The sequence below is a fragment of the Salvelinus fontinalis genome, chromosome 6, assembly GCF_029448725.1.
Source record: "Salvelinus fontinalis isolate EN_2023a chromosome 6, ASM2944872v1, whole genome shotgun sequence".
NCBI lineage: Eukaryota > Metazoa > Chordata > Actinopteri > Salmoniformes > Salmonidae > Salvelinus > Salvelinus fontinalis.
The window spans coordinates 46,443,918-46,457,124 of NC_074670.1; the positions used below are offsets into that span (position 1 = coordinate 46,443,918).

Here is a 13,207-nt window from a genome sequence, read left to right on the forward strand (position 1 = left end):
CACACACACACACACACCACACCATGAATAACACTTTATTACTGAAATTGTTTTTCAAGCATTTTTTGCAAACATACATGATTGATAACAAAGGACTACAATGTGTGTGCAGTCGAAGCATGACAGTCCTTTAGGTACTAGGAATGTCAGAGTTTATCGTTTACCGTTCCTTTATTTATATTACACACACACACACACACACACACACACCAGACTACCCACTGCATCATTTGATCAATCAGTCTGGGTAGTTTGGCATTTACAGTCCTCTCACTGTATGTAAATACTTGCAAAACTATTTCAGTAGAGTGTAAAGGTGTTACGATGCAGGTGGTTTGCAGCTTACCAGCCATACTGACATTGTAATGTCAGCTTGCCCGGAGTGGTCTAAGTGAAAGATTCTATCCTAATAATTTAATCTCTGATTCACAGACACGCAATCCCCAATACCTGCCTCCATCTGAGAAAAGCATCTTCAAAGAGGGAGCCCCTTCCAGCAGCAAGTTTATGGAGGTGAAGGACGGTCAGAGTCAATCAGAGTGCATCCCCAGTGACATGTTCATTTCGGATGACAACACTGCAATTCATCTCAGGGACCATTAACTCAAATCTTGCGTAATAGCACCAGATGCTCGATTACCGTTCATGTTACGTAGTCTGTCCACAAGAGCTTACTCTGCGGTGGATGTGAGAGAGTCAACAGTCAGCTACAGAGGTAAATTAGATCAATATCACATAATTTATTCACGCACTGTACAATGCATGAGAACATTATAGGTTAATACTGAAGTTTGACCCTGAGTAGCACTCTGATAACACAGAAAAGGATTGGCCGTCACAGGAGACCTGGCATTCAAAGTGCAAACACAGCAAAGAAACAAAAATGTGCTCATAAATATTAAATGCCAATGAATCAATTAAATTAAATATCAAACTTTCACAAGAGAAAAAAGTACTCAAAATGCAAAATACCAAACACCTTAATTAATTAAATATCAAATCGCACACTAAAGAAAAATCACAAAAAGTACTATTAGTTCAACTTAAATATTATGAAATTGTAAAATACCCCAAAATATGAAAGACCCTTTTGAAAGTACTCAAAATGCAAAATACCAAACACCTTAATTAAATATCAAATCGCACACTAAAGAAAAATCACAAAAAGTACTATTAGTTCAACTTAAATATTATGAAAAGTAAAATACCCCAAAATATGAAAGACCCTTTTGAAAGTACTCAAAATGCAAAATACCAAACACCTTAATTAAATATCAAATCGCACACTAAAGAAAAATCACAAAAAGTACTATTAGTTCAACTTAAATATTATGAAAAGTAATTCCTTCATTGAAAAACGTTTTATTTTTTTTATTTTTTATCAGACATCAGGGGACACCCTGATGTCTGATAAAAAAAATTAAAAAAATGTTTTTCAATGAAGGAATTACTGGAATTGGAAGCTATAAAGGTCCTTCATATCATGACATATTGTACCTTTGACATTGGGGATTAAAACAAACAATAGAGTTCATACAGTTTCCTACTATAACACATTGGACGCTGACCTTATTCAGACAATCATAAGCAAAAGTGCTTGACTAGGTCTCTTAATAGTTGTGGACTTCCTGTGCACAACTTATAATCTTTGATAAACAATCTTTAAACAGGATGAATTGCTACATGTGTCAACATCCCTTGACCAAACCTGACCTCAGCATGTTCACGAACACACACACACAGAAAAATGGGTCCTAGACACACACTCACACTTACACCAGGTACACAAAGTAAAAGTGACAATTATAAAAACAATCTCTCTCAGACACTTGTTTATTTTGAACCTATGTGTTTGGAACCTGATGAGTCTGTTACACACTCTCCTGACTCTGCTGCTCCAACCGGGGTGGGAGTGGAGAAGGTGGTGGGTTGGTTATCTGACTCCTCTTTAATGTCTGTGGGGGCTCCATCCCCCTGTCCCCCTGCAGCCTCTCCATCCTCCCCCTGTTGTGTCTCCTGGTCCTGGGTAGGGGGTTTCAAGAGGAACTGGGGCAGCTCTAGGTGTTCCTTGGTCAGCAGGCCTCTCTGGTCATCCACCCGACAGGCCTGAGCTCTGGACAACAGCTCTATCATCGCTGAGAGAGAGACACAGAGATGGGAAAAGGGGAGAAAGAAATAACAGAGAAATATAAACAGTTTGTCTCAAATTAGGGCTAAGGTGAGACTAAAAAGGTTATTGTCACAGCTATTAGGAAGTCTCCAGGGTTTAGTCCTAGAGAGGCGCAGTAAATAAGCCATGACCCAATTGTTCTGACTCGTACCATCCATCTCTTGGTTCTTCCTGACCCTGGGCTTGGGGTTGGCTGCCTGAGGGGACACACGGACCTCTGGGCCTACTGGAGATGTAGCTTGATCCTGGAAATGGTTCAGAAGAACAGACAAATAGTTCACATGCTAAGCTCTGGACACATGAGTAGGGCCAGGACATTTTCCTTACCATGCGAACTGGCCATCACTATGCAGGACTCACCTGTGTGACTGGAGTTGAGCCACTGACCCTGGAACTGCTAACTGTAAAGACAACACAACAACAATAGTCAGCTATAGGCAGGCTACTGTACATGTTATGGAGTTTGACATAAGGCAAAACCCTGACATCAGTCACTTAAAAGGCGCTTTTCCCAGAAGAAGCTAGAATAAACCCCCCGTTCCCCAGTCCCTTTCTCCTCAGTATCTCCTAGTCCCTCTTTCTCATGAGTAATGAGTAGGCCTCAGCGAGTGACCACATATCCAAAGTGAAGGCAGTTCTGGTCCCAGAGCAGTAGAGAGAGGAGGTGGGTGAACTCACAGTGACACAGCACTCAACAAGCCAAATGTACTCAGACATCTAAGAGAGAGAAGAGAGGAGAGAGAGAGAAAGAAAGAAAGAAATAGTGTACGGGCAGGCGGAATAGAAAGAGCCAGAGAATGAATTGATGCCAATGTCTTCTCCATTAGAAAAAGAGAGAAGGAAATAAAACACTGTACATAGCTGATAATATAACTGAGTTTAAATGGACTGGAAAACCAGTGAGGTTACACAACCCCAGCACTACAATGCCCTGAAACCTGTCCATTATTATTTTCATCATGGGACAAAGAACTAGTTAACAGGTGTGTGCTAATCAGTATGTATTCACCTTTGACCTTGTAGAGCTGCAGCGTCTTATTGGCCAGTTTGAAGACATTGGTGCTCATGCTCAGAGGCACATCACTCCCACTCTGCAAAACAGGACATATGATCACACACAGACACTTTCTCTCACACACACACACTTTCTCAGTAATAAACTGGTCTTGAACATCTCTAAAACTAGAGGCATTGTATTTGGTACAAATCATTCCTTAAGTGCTAGACCTCAGCTGAATCTGGTAATGAATGTTGTGGCTGTTGAACAAGTTTAGGAAACGACATTACTTGGCATTACCTTAGATTGTAAACTGTCATGGTCAAAACATATAGATTCAATGGTTGTAAAGATGGGGAGAGGTCTGGCCGTAATAAAGAGATGCTCTGCTTTTTTCTGACACCACACTCCAAAAAGGAAGTTCTGCAGGCTCTAGTTTTGTCTAATCTTGATTATTGTTCAGTCGTGTGGTTCAGTGCTGCAAGGAAAGACCTAGTTAAGCTGCAGCAGGCCCAGAACAGAGCGGCATGTTTTGCTCTTAATTGTAATCAGAGGGCTGATATAAATACTATGCATGCCAGTCTCTCTTGGCTAAGAGTTGAGGAGAGACTGACTGCATCACTTCTTATTTTTTATAAGAAACATGAATGTGTTGAAAATCCCAAATTGTTTGCATTGTCAATTTACACACTGCTCTGACACACACACTTATCCCACCAGACATGCCACCAGGGGTCTTTTCACAGTCCCAAAATCCAGAACAAATTCAAGAAAGCGTACAGTATTATATAGACACCTTATTGCATGGAACTTCCTTCCATCTCATATTGCTCAAATAAACAGCCAACTTGGTAAAAAAAACAGATAAAGCAACACCTCGCGGCACAACGCCTCTCCCCTATTTGACCTAGATAGTTTGGGTGTATGCTACGTGTGCCTTTTGTAGGCTACGTGTGACTTAATTTTTTTTTAATGTAGTTCTGTCCTTGAGCTGTTCTTGTCTATTGATGTTCTGTATTATGTCATTCCCTTATTATGTTTCATGTTTTGTGTGGACCCCAGGAAGAGTAGCTGCTGCTTTTGCAACAGCTAATGGGGATCCTAATAAAATACCAAATACCAATAGATATTCACTCAGAATTTCTAGAACACACACACATTCACTCAAGACATTGTATAACACACACACGCACACACAGTCCTCACCATGGTGACCATGGCCTCGTGTGTTCCGAGTTGGTGTTTCTCTAGTACCATAGAAAGGGCATCCAGCAGAGTCTTACTGGACTTCACCTTGATGCCGCATGTCTTACCAGTGAAAACCACCTCCAACCTGAAACGCACACACAGCAATATACAATACATATTCAGAAACAATACACAAATCAAATCAAATGTTATTGGTCGCGTACATACATTTAGCAGAAGTTATTGCAGATGTATCAAAATGCTTGTGTTCCTAGCTCCAGCAGGCAGTAATATCTAACAATTCCCAACAATGCACACAGATCTAAAATAAAAATAATGGAATTAACAAATACATAAATATTAGGATGAGCAATGTCGGAATCCAGAGTATAAAACGGTACCATTCAAAAGTTTGGACACACCTACTCATTCTAGGGTTTTTCTTTATTTTTACTATTTTCTACATTGTAGAATAATAGTGAAGACATCAAAACTATGAAATACCACATATGGAATCATGTAGTAACCAAAAAAGTGTTAACCTGTTGGGGATGGGGGCGCTGTTTAGACTATTTATGCTAATTTGGCTAATTTTTTAAACGGCTTCCCACAAAATCCTTGATCGTACAATATGCATATTATTATTATTATTGGATAGAAAACAGTCTATAGTTTCTATAGGAGTTGAAATTTTGTCTCTAAGTGGAACAGAGCCCATTCTACAGCAATTTCCCTGACATGGAGTCAGATTTGAGAAATGTTGGCCACTTTTCTGAAGTCAGTTAAAAGGGCACTGTCGTTGCTATGACTATACGGACACTTCTTACGTCTTCCCCTGGATGCCTTTACGTGATGACGATTCCAACGGGGTCGATTGCGCGTTCACAGGCCCTACAAATGAAAAAACCCTGAAGCTAGTCATTCTTTGGGAGCTGCGTCATGAGCCTAGAGGACACCGGCGCGCACCTGTTCCAAGCGTTAGTTTAGCCTGTTATATTTCTCCGGTCATCTTTTCACTCGTTATAGGAGTTAAAAACATCATAAAGTAGTTAATTTAAAGCGTTTTATAGCAATTTATATCCGTTTAGTGCGATTTTGGGACATTTATTTTTGCAACGATGTGAAAAGTTGGGCACGCTTTTCAGTTCATCCCGAACGCAGTTGACATTTCCACATGGCAAGAGGACAGCTTTCCACCAAAAGACGATTTCTCCCAAGAAAGGATCCTTTGCCCAAGATACTGATGGAAGAACAGCTCAAGGTAGGACATTTTTATTATGATAAATCGTGTTTCTGTCGAAACATTTTAGTGGCTTAGGACGCCATGTTTTTTGACGTAGCTTCGCTTGGCGCAAACTGTATTGAAAAGTAAGGATAAATTAAAAAATGTAATAACGCAATTGTATTAAGAATTAAATTGTCTATCAATCCCTGTCCACCCTATATTTTTTAGTCACGTTTATGAGTATTTATGTATAAGAGTAGATCACTGTCTAAGTGGCGCAAGGACATTTTCTGACCAGCTGAGCTACATTTCACATTGTCTAACCATGATTTTGGTGGCTAAATATAAACATTTTCGATCAAACTCTATATGGATTGTGTAATATGATGTTACAGGAGTGTCATCGGAAGAATTCTGAGAAGGTTAGTGAAAAAATTAATATCTTTTGGCGATGTTGACTTTTATCGCTCACTTTGGCTAGAATCAATGCTGGGCTGCTAATTGCTATGTGCTAAGCTAATATAACGATTTATTGTGTTTTCGCTGTAAGACACTTAGAAAATCTGAAATATTGTCTGTATTCACAGGATCTGTGTCTTTCGATTCGTGTATGCTGTGTATTTTTACGAAATGTTTGATGATTAGTAGTTAGGTAAACACGTTGCTCATTGTAATTATTCTAGTCCATTTGTGATGGTGGGTGCAATTGTAAACTATGCCATATACCTGAAATATGCACTTTTTTCTAACAAAACCTATCCCATACCATAAATATGTTATCAGACTGTCATCTGATGAGTTTTTTTGTTGGTTAGGGGCTATAAATATCTTAGTTTAGTCGAATTGGTGATGGCTACTGGTGTTGGTGGACAAATAAAAGATGGTGGATTATGCTAATGTGTTTTTAGGTAATAGATGTACATCTTTACATATTGTGTCTTCCCTGTAAAACATTTTAAAAATCGGAAATGTTGACTGGATTCACAAGATCTGTGTCTTTCATTAGCTGTATTGGACTTTAATGTGTGAAAGTTAAATATTTAAAAAAAATATTTTTTTTGAATTTCGCGGCACTGGTTTTTCAGTGGGGGGGGGGGGGGGTGTGCCGCTAGCGCCACGCTGATCCTAGACAGGTTAAACAAATCAAAACATATTTTAGATTTGAGATTCTTCAAAGTAGCCAACCTTTGCCTTGATGACAGCTTTGCACACTTGGCATTTTCTCAACCAGCTTCACCTGAAATGCTTTTCCAACAGTCTTGAAGGAGTATGCTGAGCACTTGTTGGCTGCTTTCCTTCACTCTGCGGTCCAACTTATCCCAATCCATCTCAATTGGGTTGAGGTCAGTTGATTGTGGAGGCATTGACTGACCTTCATGTCTTAAAGTAATGATGGACTGTTGTTTCTCTTTGCTTATTTGAGCTGTTCTTGCCATAACATGGACTTTGTCTTTTTCCAAATAGAGCTATCTTCTGTATACCACCCCTACCTTGTCACAACACAACTGATTGGCTCAAACGCATTAAGGAAAGAAATGTAAATTGTGTTTTTTAAATTGGATAAAAGCAGAGACACAGAGCTACAAAATGGTATACCATACACTGCATTTGAGGAACAATGGGAAAGTAATTCTGCTTTGAAAGTTGTAACCTCACTTTTGAGAAAATGGCCTTTGAATGTTTTGGTACCTACTGGAGAGCTCTTATTTGTCTACACCCAGTCAGCGTCGTTCACACTCTCTTAATGTGTGTGTGGGATGAATAAGTAAGATGGTGCTCCGCTTCTAGCTCCTAAGCAACTTTGCAGTATTTCTATGGCCTAGAAAATGTTTTGTGTTATTACATACAGCTGGAAATAACTTTAGGATATCAGAGAGGCGGTAATTCACAAGCATTACGATCAGAAATACAACTTTCCCGAATTGGGGTCCTTTGTTTGTACCCGCCCAAGGCAATTGAACTTATCCCAGAGGCTGCTCCAAGACGCCACAGGTGGAGCGGAGGTATTCGGAGTGAACTTCTAGTCTGACTCAGGAGGTGTGCACACCATCCACCTCTCCTGAGTATATTACTCGCTATTATTTTGTCCTTGGACAATAAAGTAGACGAGCTCAGGGTGAGGATCTCCTTCCAGAGAGACATCAGGGACTGTAACTACTCTGTTTCATGAAATCATGGCTCTCTCAGGATATACTGTCCTCATCCATAAAGCCAGCTGGGTTCTCAGTACAGCGCGCAGACAGGATTAATAAAGAACTCTCCGAGAAGAAAAAAGGTGGTGGTGTATGTTTCATGAACCTCTTAAGGATCTGCCCCTTTTTTCAATTTTCACTTAAAATTACATACCCAAATCTAACTGCCTTTAGCTCAGGACCTGAAGCAAGGATATGCATATTCTTGATACCATTTGAAAGGAAGCACTTTGAAGTTTGTGGAAATGCTAAATTAATTAATTAATGTAGGAGAATATAACACATTAGACCTGGTAAAAGATAATACAAAGAAAAAAACATGCGTTTTTTTGTATTTTTTAATACCATCATCTTTGAAATGCAAGAGAAAGGCCATAATGTATTATTCCAGCTAAGGCACAATTTAGATTTTGGTTACTAGTTGGCAGCAGTGTATGTGCAAAGTTTTAGACTGATCCAACAAACCATTGCATTTCTCTTCAAAATGTTGTATCAAGACTGCCCAAATGTGCCTAATTGGTTTATTAATACATTTTCATAACTGTGCACTATCCTCAAACAATAGCATGGTATTCTTTCACTGTAATATCTACTGTAAATTGGACAGTGCAGTTAGATTAACAATAATGTAAGCTTTCTGCCAATATCCGATATGTCTATGTACTGGGAAATGTTGTTGTTACTTACAACCTCATGCTAATCACATTAGCCTACGTTAGCTCAACCGTCCCGCGGGGGACACACCGATCCTGTCGAGATTTTAACTACTCATGGTGTGATTGTGACAATGTACAAGAACTCAAGTCCTTTTGTTCACCCAACCTAGAATAACTCACAATCAAATGCCAAGAGAATTGTCTTCGGTTATAGTCACAGCCGTATATATTCCCCCTCAAGCCGATACCAGGACGGCCCTCAAGGAACTACACTGGACTTTGTGCAAACTGGAAACTGAATATACTAAGGTGGCATTTACTGTAGCTGGGGAATTTAACAAAGCAAATATGAGGAAAACACTACTGAAATTCTATCAACACATTGCCTGTAGTACTCGCGCATCGAAAACTCTCAACCATTATTATTCTCCCTTCCGGGATGGCTACAAGGCCCTCCCCCACCATCCCTTTGGCAAATCAGATCATGACTCCATTCTGCTCCTCGCTTCCTATAGGCAGAAACTCAAACAGGAAGTACCCATGCTAAGATCTATTCAACACTGGTCTGACCAATCGGAATCCATGCTTCAAGATTGTTTTGATCACGTGGACGGGGATATATTTCGGGTTACTTCTGAGAATAACATTGACGTATATACTGACACGGTGTTCATCAGGAAGTGTATAGGGGATGTTGTTCTCATTGTGACTATTTAAACCTTCCCAAACCAAAAACTGTAGATTCGCGCAAAACTGAAAGTGCGAACACCTGCATTTAACCATGGCATGGTGACTGGGAATATGGTTGAATACGTTCAGTGCAGTTATGTTATCAAACAGGAAAAATGTCAGCACAGAGACAAAGTGTAGTCGCAATTCAATGTCTCAGACACGAGACATATGTGGCAGGGACTCAAGATGGATTACAAAGTGAAAACCAGCGATGTCGCGGACACCAATGTCTTACTCCCGGACAAGATAAACACCTTCCTTGCCCACTTTGAAGATAACACAGTGCAGTGCCACCGATGTGGGCCGCTCCCGGGGACTGTGGGCTCTCGTTCTCCGTGGCCGATGTGAGTAAGACATTTAAGCATGTTTTAAGCATCGCAAGGCTCCTGGCCCAGACAGCATCCTTAGACATGTTTACGGATATATTCAATCTCTCCCTTATCCCAGTCTTCTGTTCCCACTTGCTTCAAGATGTCCACCATTGTTCCTGTACCCAAGAAAGCAAAGGTAACTGAACTAAATGGCTATCGCCTCGTAGCACTCACTTCTGTCGTCATGTAGTTCTTTGAGAGGCTAGTTAGGGATCCTATCACCTCCACCTTACCCGACACCTTAGACCCACTTCAATTTGCATACCACCCCAATAGATCCACAGATGATGCAATCGCCATCGGACTGCACACTGCCCTATCCCATCTGGACAAGAGGAATACCTATGTAAGAATGTTGTTCATTGACTACAGCTCAGCCTTTAACACCATAGTACCCTCCAAGCTCATCATTAAGCTCAGGGCCCTGGGTCTGAACCCTGCCCTATGCAACTGGGTCCTGGACTTCCTTACAGAGCACCCCCAATGCTGATTCTCAACACAGGGGCCCCACAAGGGTGCGTGCTCCGCCCCCTCCTGTACTCGATGTTCACCCATGAATGCGTGGCCGCGCACGCCTTAGCCCCTAAGACCCTCACAAATATTTATAGAGCATCCTGTCGGGCTGTACCACCGACAGGTACGGCAAATGCACCGCCAGGTATGGAAACTGCACTGCCTGCAACCGCAGGGCACTCCAGAGGGCGGTGCAGTCTGCCCAACGCATCCCCGAGGGCACACTGCCTGCCCTCCAGGATATCCTGCAGCCGCAAGATGTCACAGGAAGGTCAAAAAGATAATCAAGGACATCAACCACCCGAGCCACGGTCTGTTCACCCCGCTATCATTCAAAAGGCGAGGTCAGTACAGGTGCATCAAAGCTGGGACAAAGGCCATCAGACTGTTAAATAGCCATCACTAGCCAGCCTTCACCCAGTACCGTGCCCTGAACCGTGCCCTAGTCAATGTCACTAGTCAGCTACCACTCGGTTACTCAATCCTCAAGCCTCTGTACATAGACATGGAATCACTGGTTACTTTAATAATGTTCACATACTGTTTTACCCACGTCATATGTATAGACTGTATTCTAGTCAATGCCATCCTATTAAACTATTGCTGTACATATATACTATTCTATCCTGTGTATTCTACAGATCTACTAAATACTCTATCCACATACTGTCCATAATGTCTGTACATCCCATCATACACAGTACCAGTCAAAAATGTGGAAACCTATTCATTCCCTCAACCAGCTTCATGAGGTAGTCACCTGGAATGCATTTCAATTAACAGGTGTGCCTTCTTAAAAGCTAATTTGTGACTGATCTCAGGAAACTAGGCGTATGTTGTGGGTCACTACTTCACAGGAGAGCCATTTGAACGTAAACTTTTAATTTTTAAAAAATCAAAATGCCTTTTTTGGCAGAAATCCCTTGTGGAACATGTGAAGTTTCATGTGCCTTCATAACAGACTTTTATGCCATCTGTAAATATGAATAAAATTGTTACATTACGAGCCCAGTTTGTTTTGCCACAGAAAAAGTTAGCAAGCCATGATTGGCTGGGTATGCCGAGAGATGACTTTGAATTGGTCTGCCATAAAGCATGCTTCTGTCTATTTGAGCTGGTCAGTATGTGTAGGTAATTCTGTCCAACGCTGCACTTAAAAAAATGTATCCCGTAGTAGAACTGCATAAGTGTTGCTCTCCACTTTCTGGAGGACCGAGTCTTGAAATCAGTGAAATTAGAGTATGATAGCTAAGGTGATGGAGAAAACACATGTCTCTGGATTACATCTTCAAACTAAGGGCAACCATGGCATCCATGACAGGGAGAGGCGTCCATCCATGATGTACATGGGTAAGATAGTCTATCTAGCTACATTTTCAGATATTACACTTTTAATTTTGGCAGAAATTAATTTTCATTTCAAGTAAAGTCTACTGTTAGCTGGCTAGCTAGCTAGCTAACGTTAGTTTCCTGGTTCGCTAGCTAATGTTACATGTATGGTCTTATTATTTGTATCTCAGAGCCATTTGCTTTGCTAGTTATAGGCTAATGTTAGCTAGCTAACATTGAATCTGGTTGGTTAGCTCCCTGCAAATTCATGCAGGGTAGTAGCAGCACAAGTTGTGATTGTGGTTCATTGTTTAGCTAGCTAGCTATGCTACATGTCTTAACAAGACTCCACTCTGCAATTAACCATTTCAATAGAATGTCACCGCGACGACTGTTGATAGACATAGCTGGTAAATTAGCTCTGTCTAAATACTCCGATTTCAGAGCACAGGTAAGATAGTCTAGCTAGCTACATTTTCAGATATTACACATTTCTAATTTTGACAGGAAGTTGTTTTTATTTCAAGTTAAAGTGTACTGTTAGATAGTTAGAAAACATTAGCTGGCTGGCTCGCTAGCTAACGTTACATGTATGATCTTATTATTTGTATCTCAGAGACATTTACTTTGCTAGTTATAGCCTTATGTTAGCTAGCTAACATTGAACCTGGTTGGTTAGCTACCTGCAGATTCATGCAGGGTAGTAACGTCATGAGTTGGGATTTTGGTTCATTGGTTACCTAGCTAGCTAGCTAGCTACATGTCTTAACAAAAGACTCCATTATGCAAGTAACCATTTAAATAGAATGTCACTGTGACAACTGTGGATAGACGTAGCTGGTAAATTCGCTTTGGCTATCCACTCTCGTCTGCGTGAGCCAGAGCACAGAATAACAAATTAATTTATGAACGCTCAACACCCATTGAAAATGGCCGGTGTCAGTAAAGGTCGGCAAAAAAGCATAAATTGTTGCCAGAAGCACAGTTGCAGTCACCAATTCTCTGGATAACATAAAAACAGTCTAACCAGCTCTGCTCGCGCGAGTAAAATGGTCAGTGAGCAGTTCTCTCATTTGTGTCTGAAAGAAGCTAGCAAGCTAGCCAACGTTAGCCAGTTAGCTTGGGTGCTTGATCATTGTTGTTAGGACAGAGCACTAAGAACAACCATTAAAGAGATGGGTGGGGCTAAAGCCCTTTTTCGGCTATGTGGGGTGCTAGTGACCCACCTCGCCAACATCCGGTGAAATTGCAGAGCGCGAAATTCAAAATGCAAAAATTGTAATATTAAACATTCATGAAAATACAAGTGTCATACATCATTTAAAAGCTTAACTTCTTGTTAATCCAGCCATTTTGTCAGATTTTAAAAAGGCTTTACGGTGAAAGCCAGCAGAGGCGTCACAAAAGTCAGAAATAGTGATAAAATAAATCAGTTACCTTTGAAGATCTTCCTCTGTTTGCAATCCCAAGGGTCCCAGCTACAAAACAAATGGTCATTTTGTTCGATAAAGTCCTTATTTTATCCCAAAAAAGTCAGTTTAGTTGGCGCGTTTGATTCAGTAACCCACCCGTTCCAGTCGTTCAACATGCAGATGAAGCAATCCCAAAAGTTACCAATAAACGTCGTCCAAACAAGTCAAACAATGTTTCTAATCAATCCTCAGCTACACTAATATGTCAATAAACAATCAAATTTAAGACGGAGAATAGTATGTTCAATACCGGAGATAAATAACGGAGTGCGCGCCCTGATCCACGCGCGCCACAAGACTACAGTCCAAATGATTGCCACCTTGAAAAACTACAAATTCTAGCTAATTTTAAAAAAGAACAA

General features: G+C 40.8%; 1 protein-coding gene across 2 annotated transcripts in view; it reads right to left on the reverse strand.

Moving 5' to 3' along the window:
* Positions 1-716: 716 nt before the first annotated feature.
* LOC129857911 (regulator of G-protein signaling 14-like) overlaps positions 717-13,207 on the reverse strand; it is a 33,548-nt gene continuing 21,057 nt past the window's right edge. For both annotated transcript variants that reach the window (XM_055926600.1, XM_055926598.1), the window contains exons 11-15: positions 4,374-4,500; positions 3,180-3,261; positions 2,531-2,571; positions 2,322-2,415; positions 717-2,135 (exon numbers count right to left, since the gene is read on the reverse strand). In XM_055926600.1, coding sequence (XP_055782575.1) covers positions 1,834-2,135; positions 2,322-2,415; positions 2,531-2,571; positions 3,180-3,261; positions 4,374-4,500 — 646 coding nt within the window. In that variant the 3' untranslated portion in view covers positions 717-1,833. The remainder of the gene's footprint in view (positions 2,136-2,321; positions 2,416-2,530; positions 2,572-3,179; positions 3,262-4,373; positions 4,501-13,207) is intronic.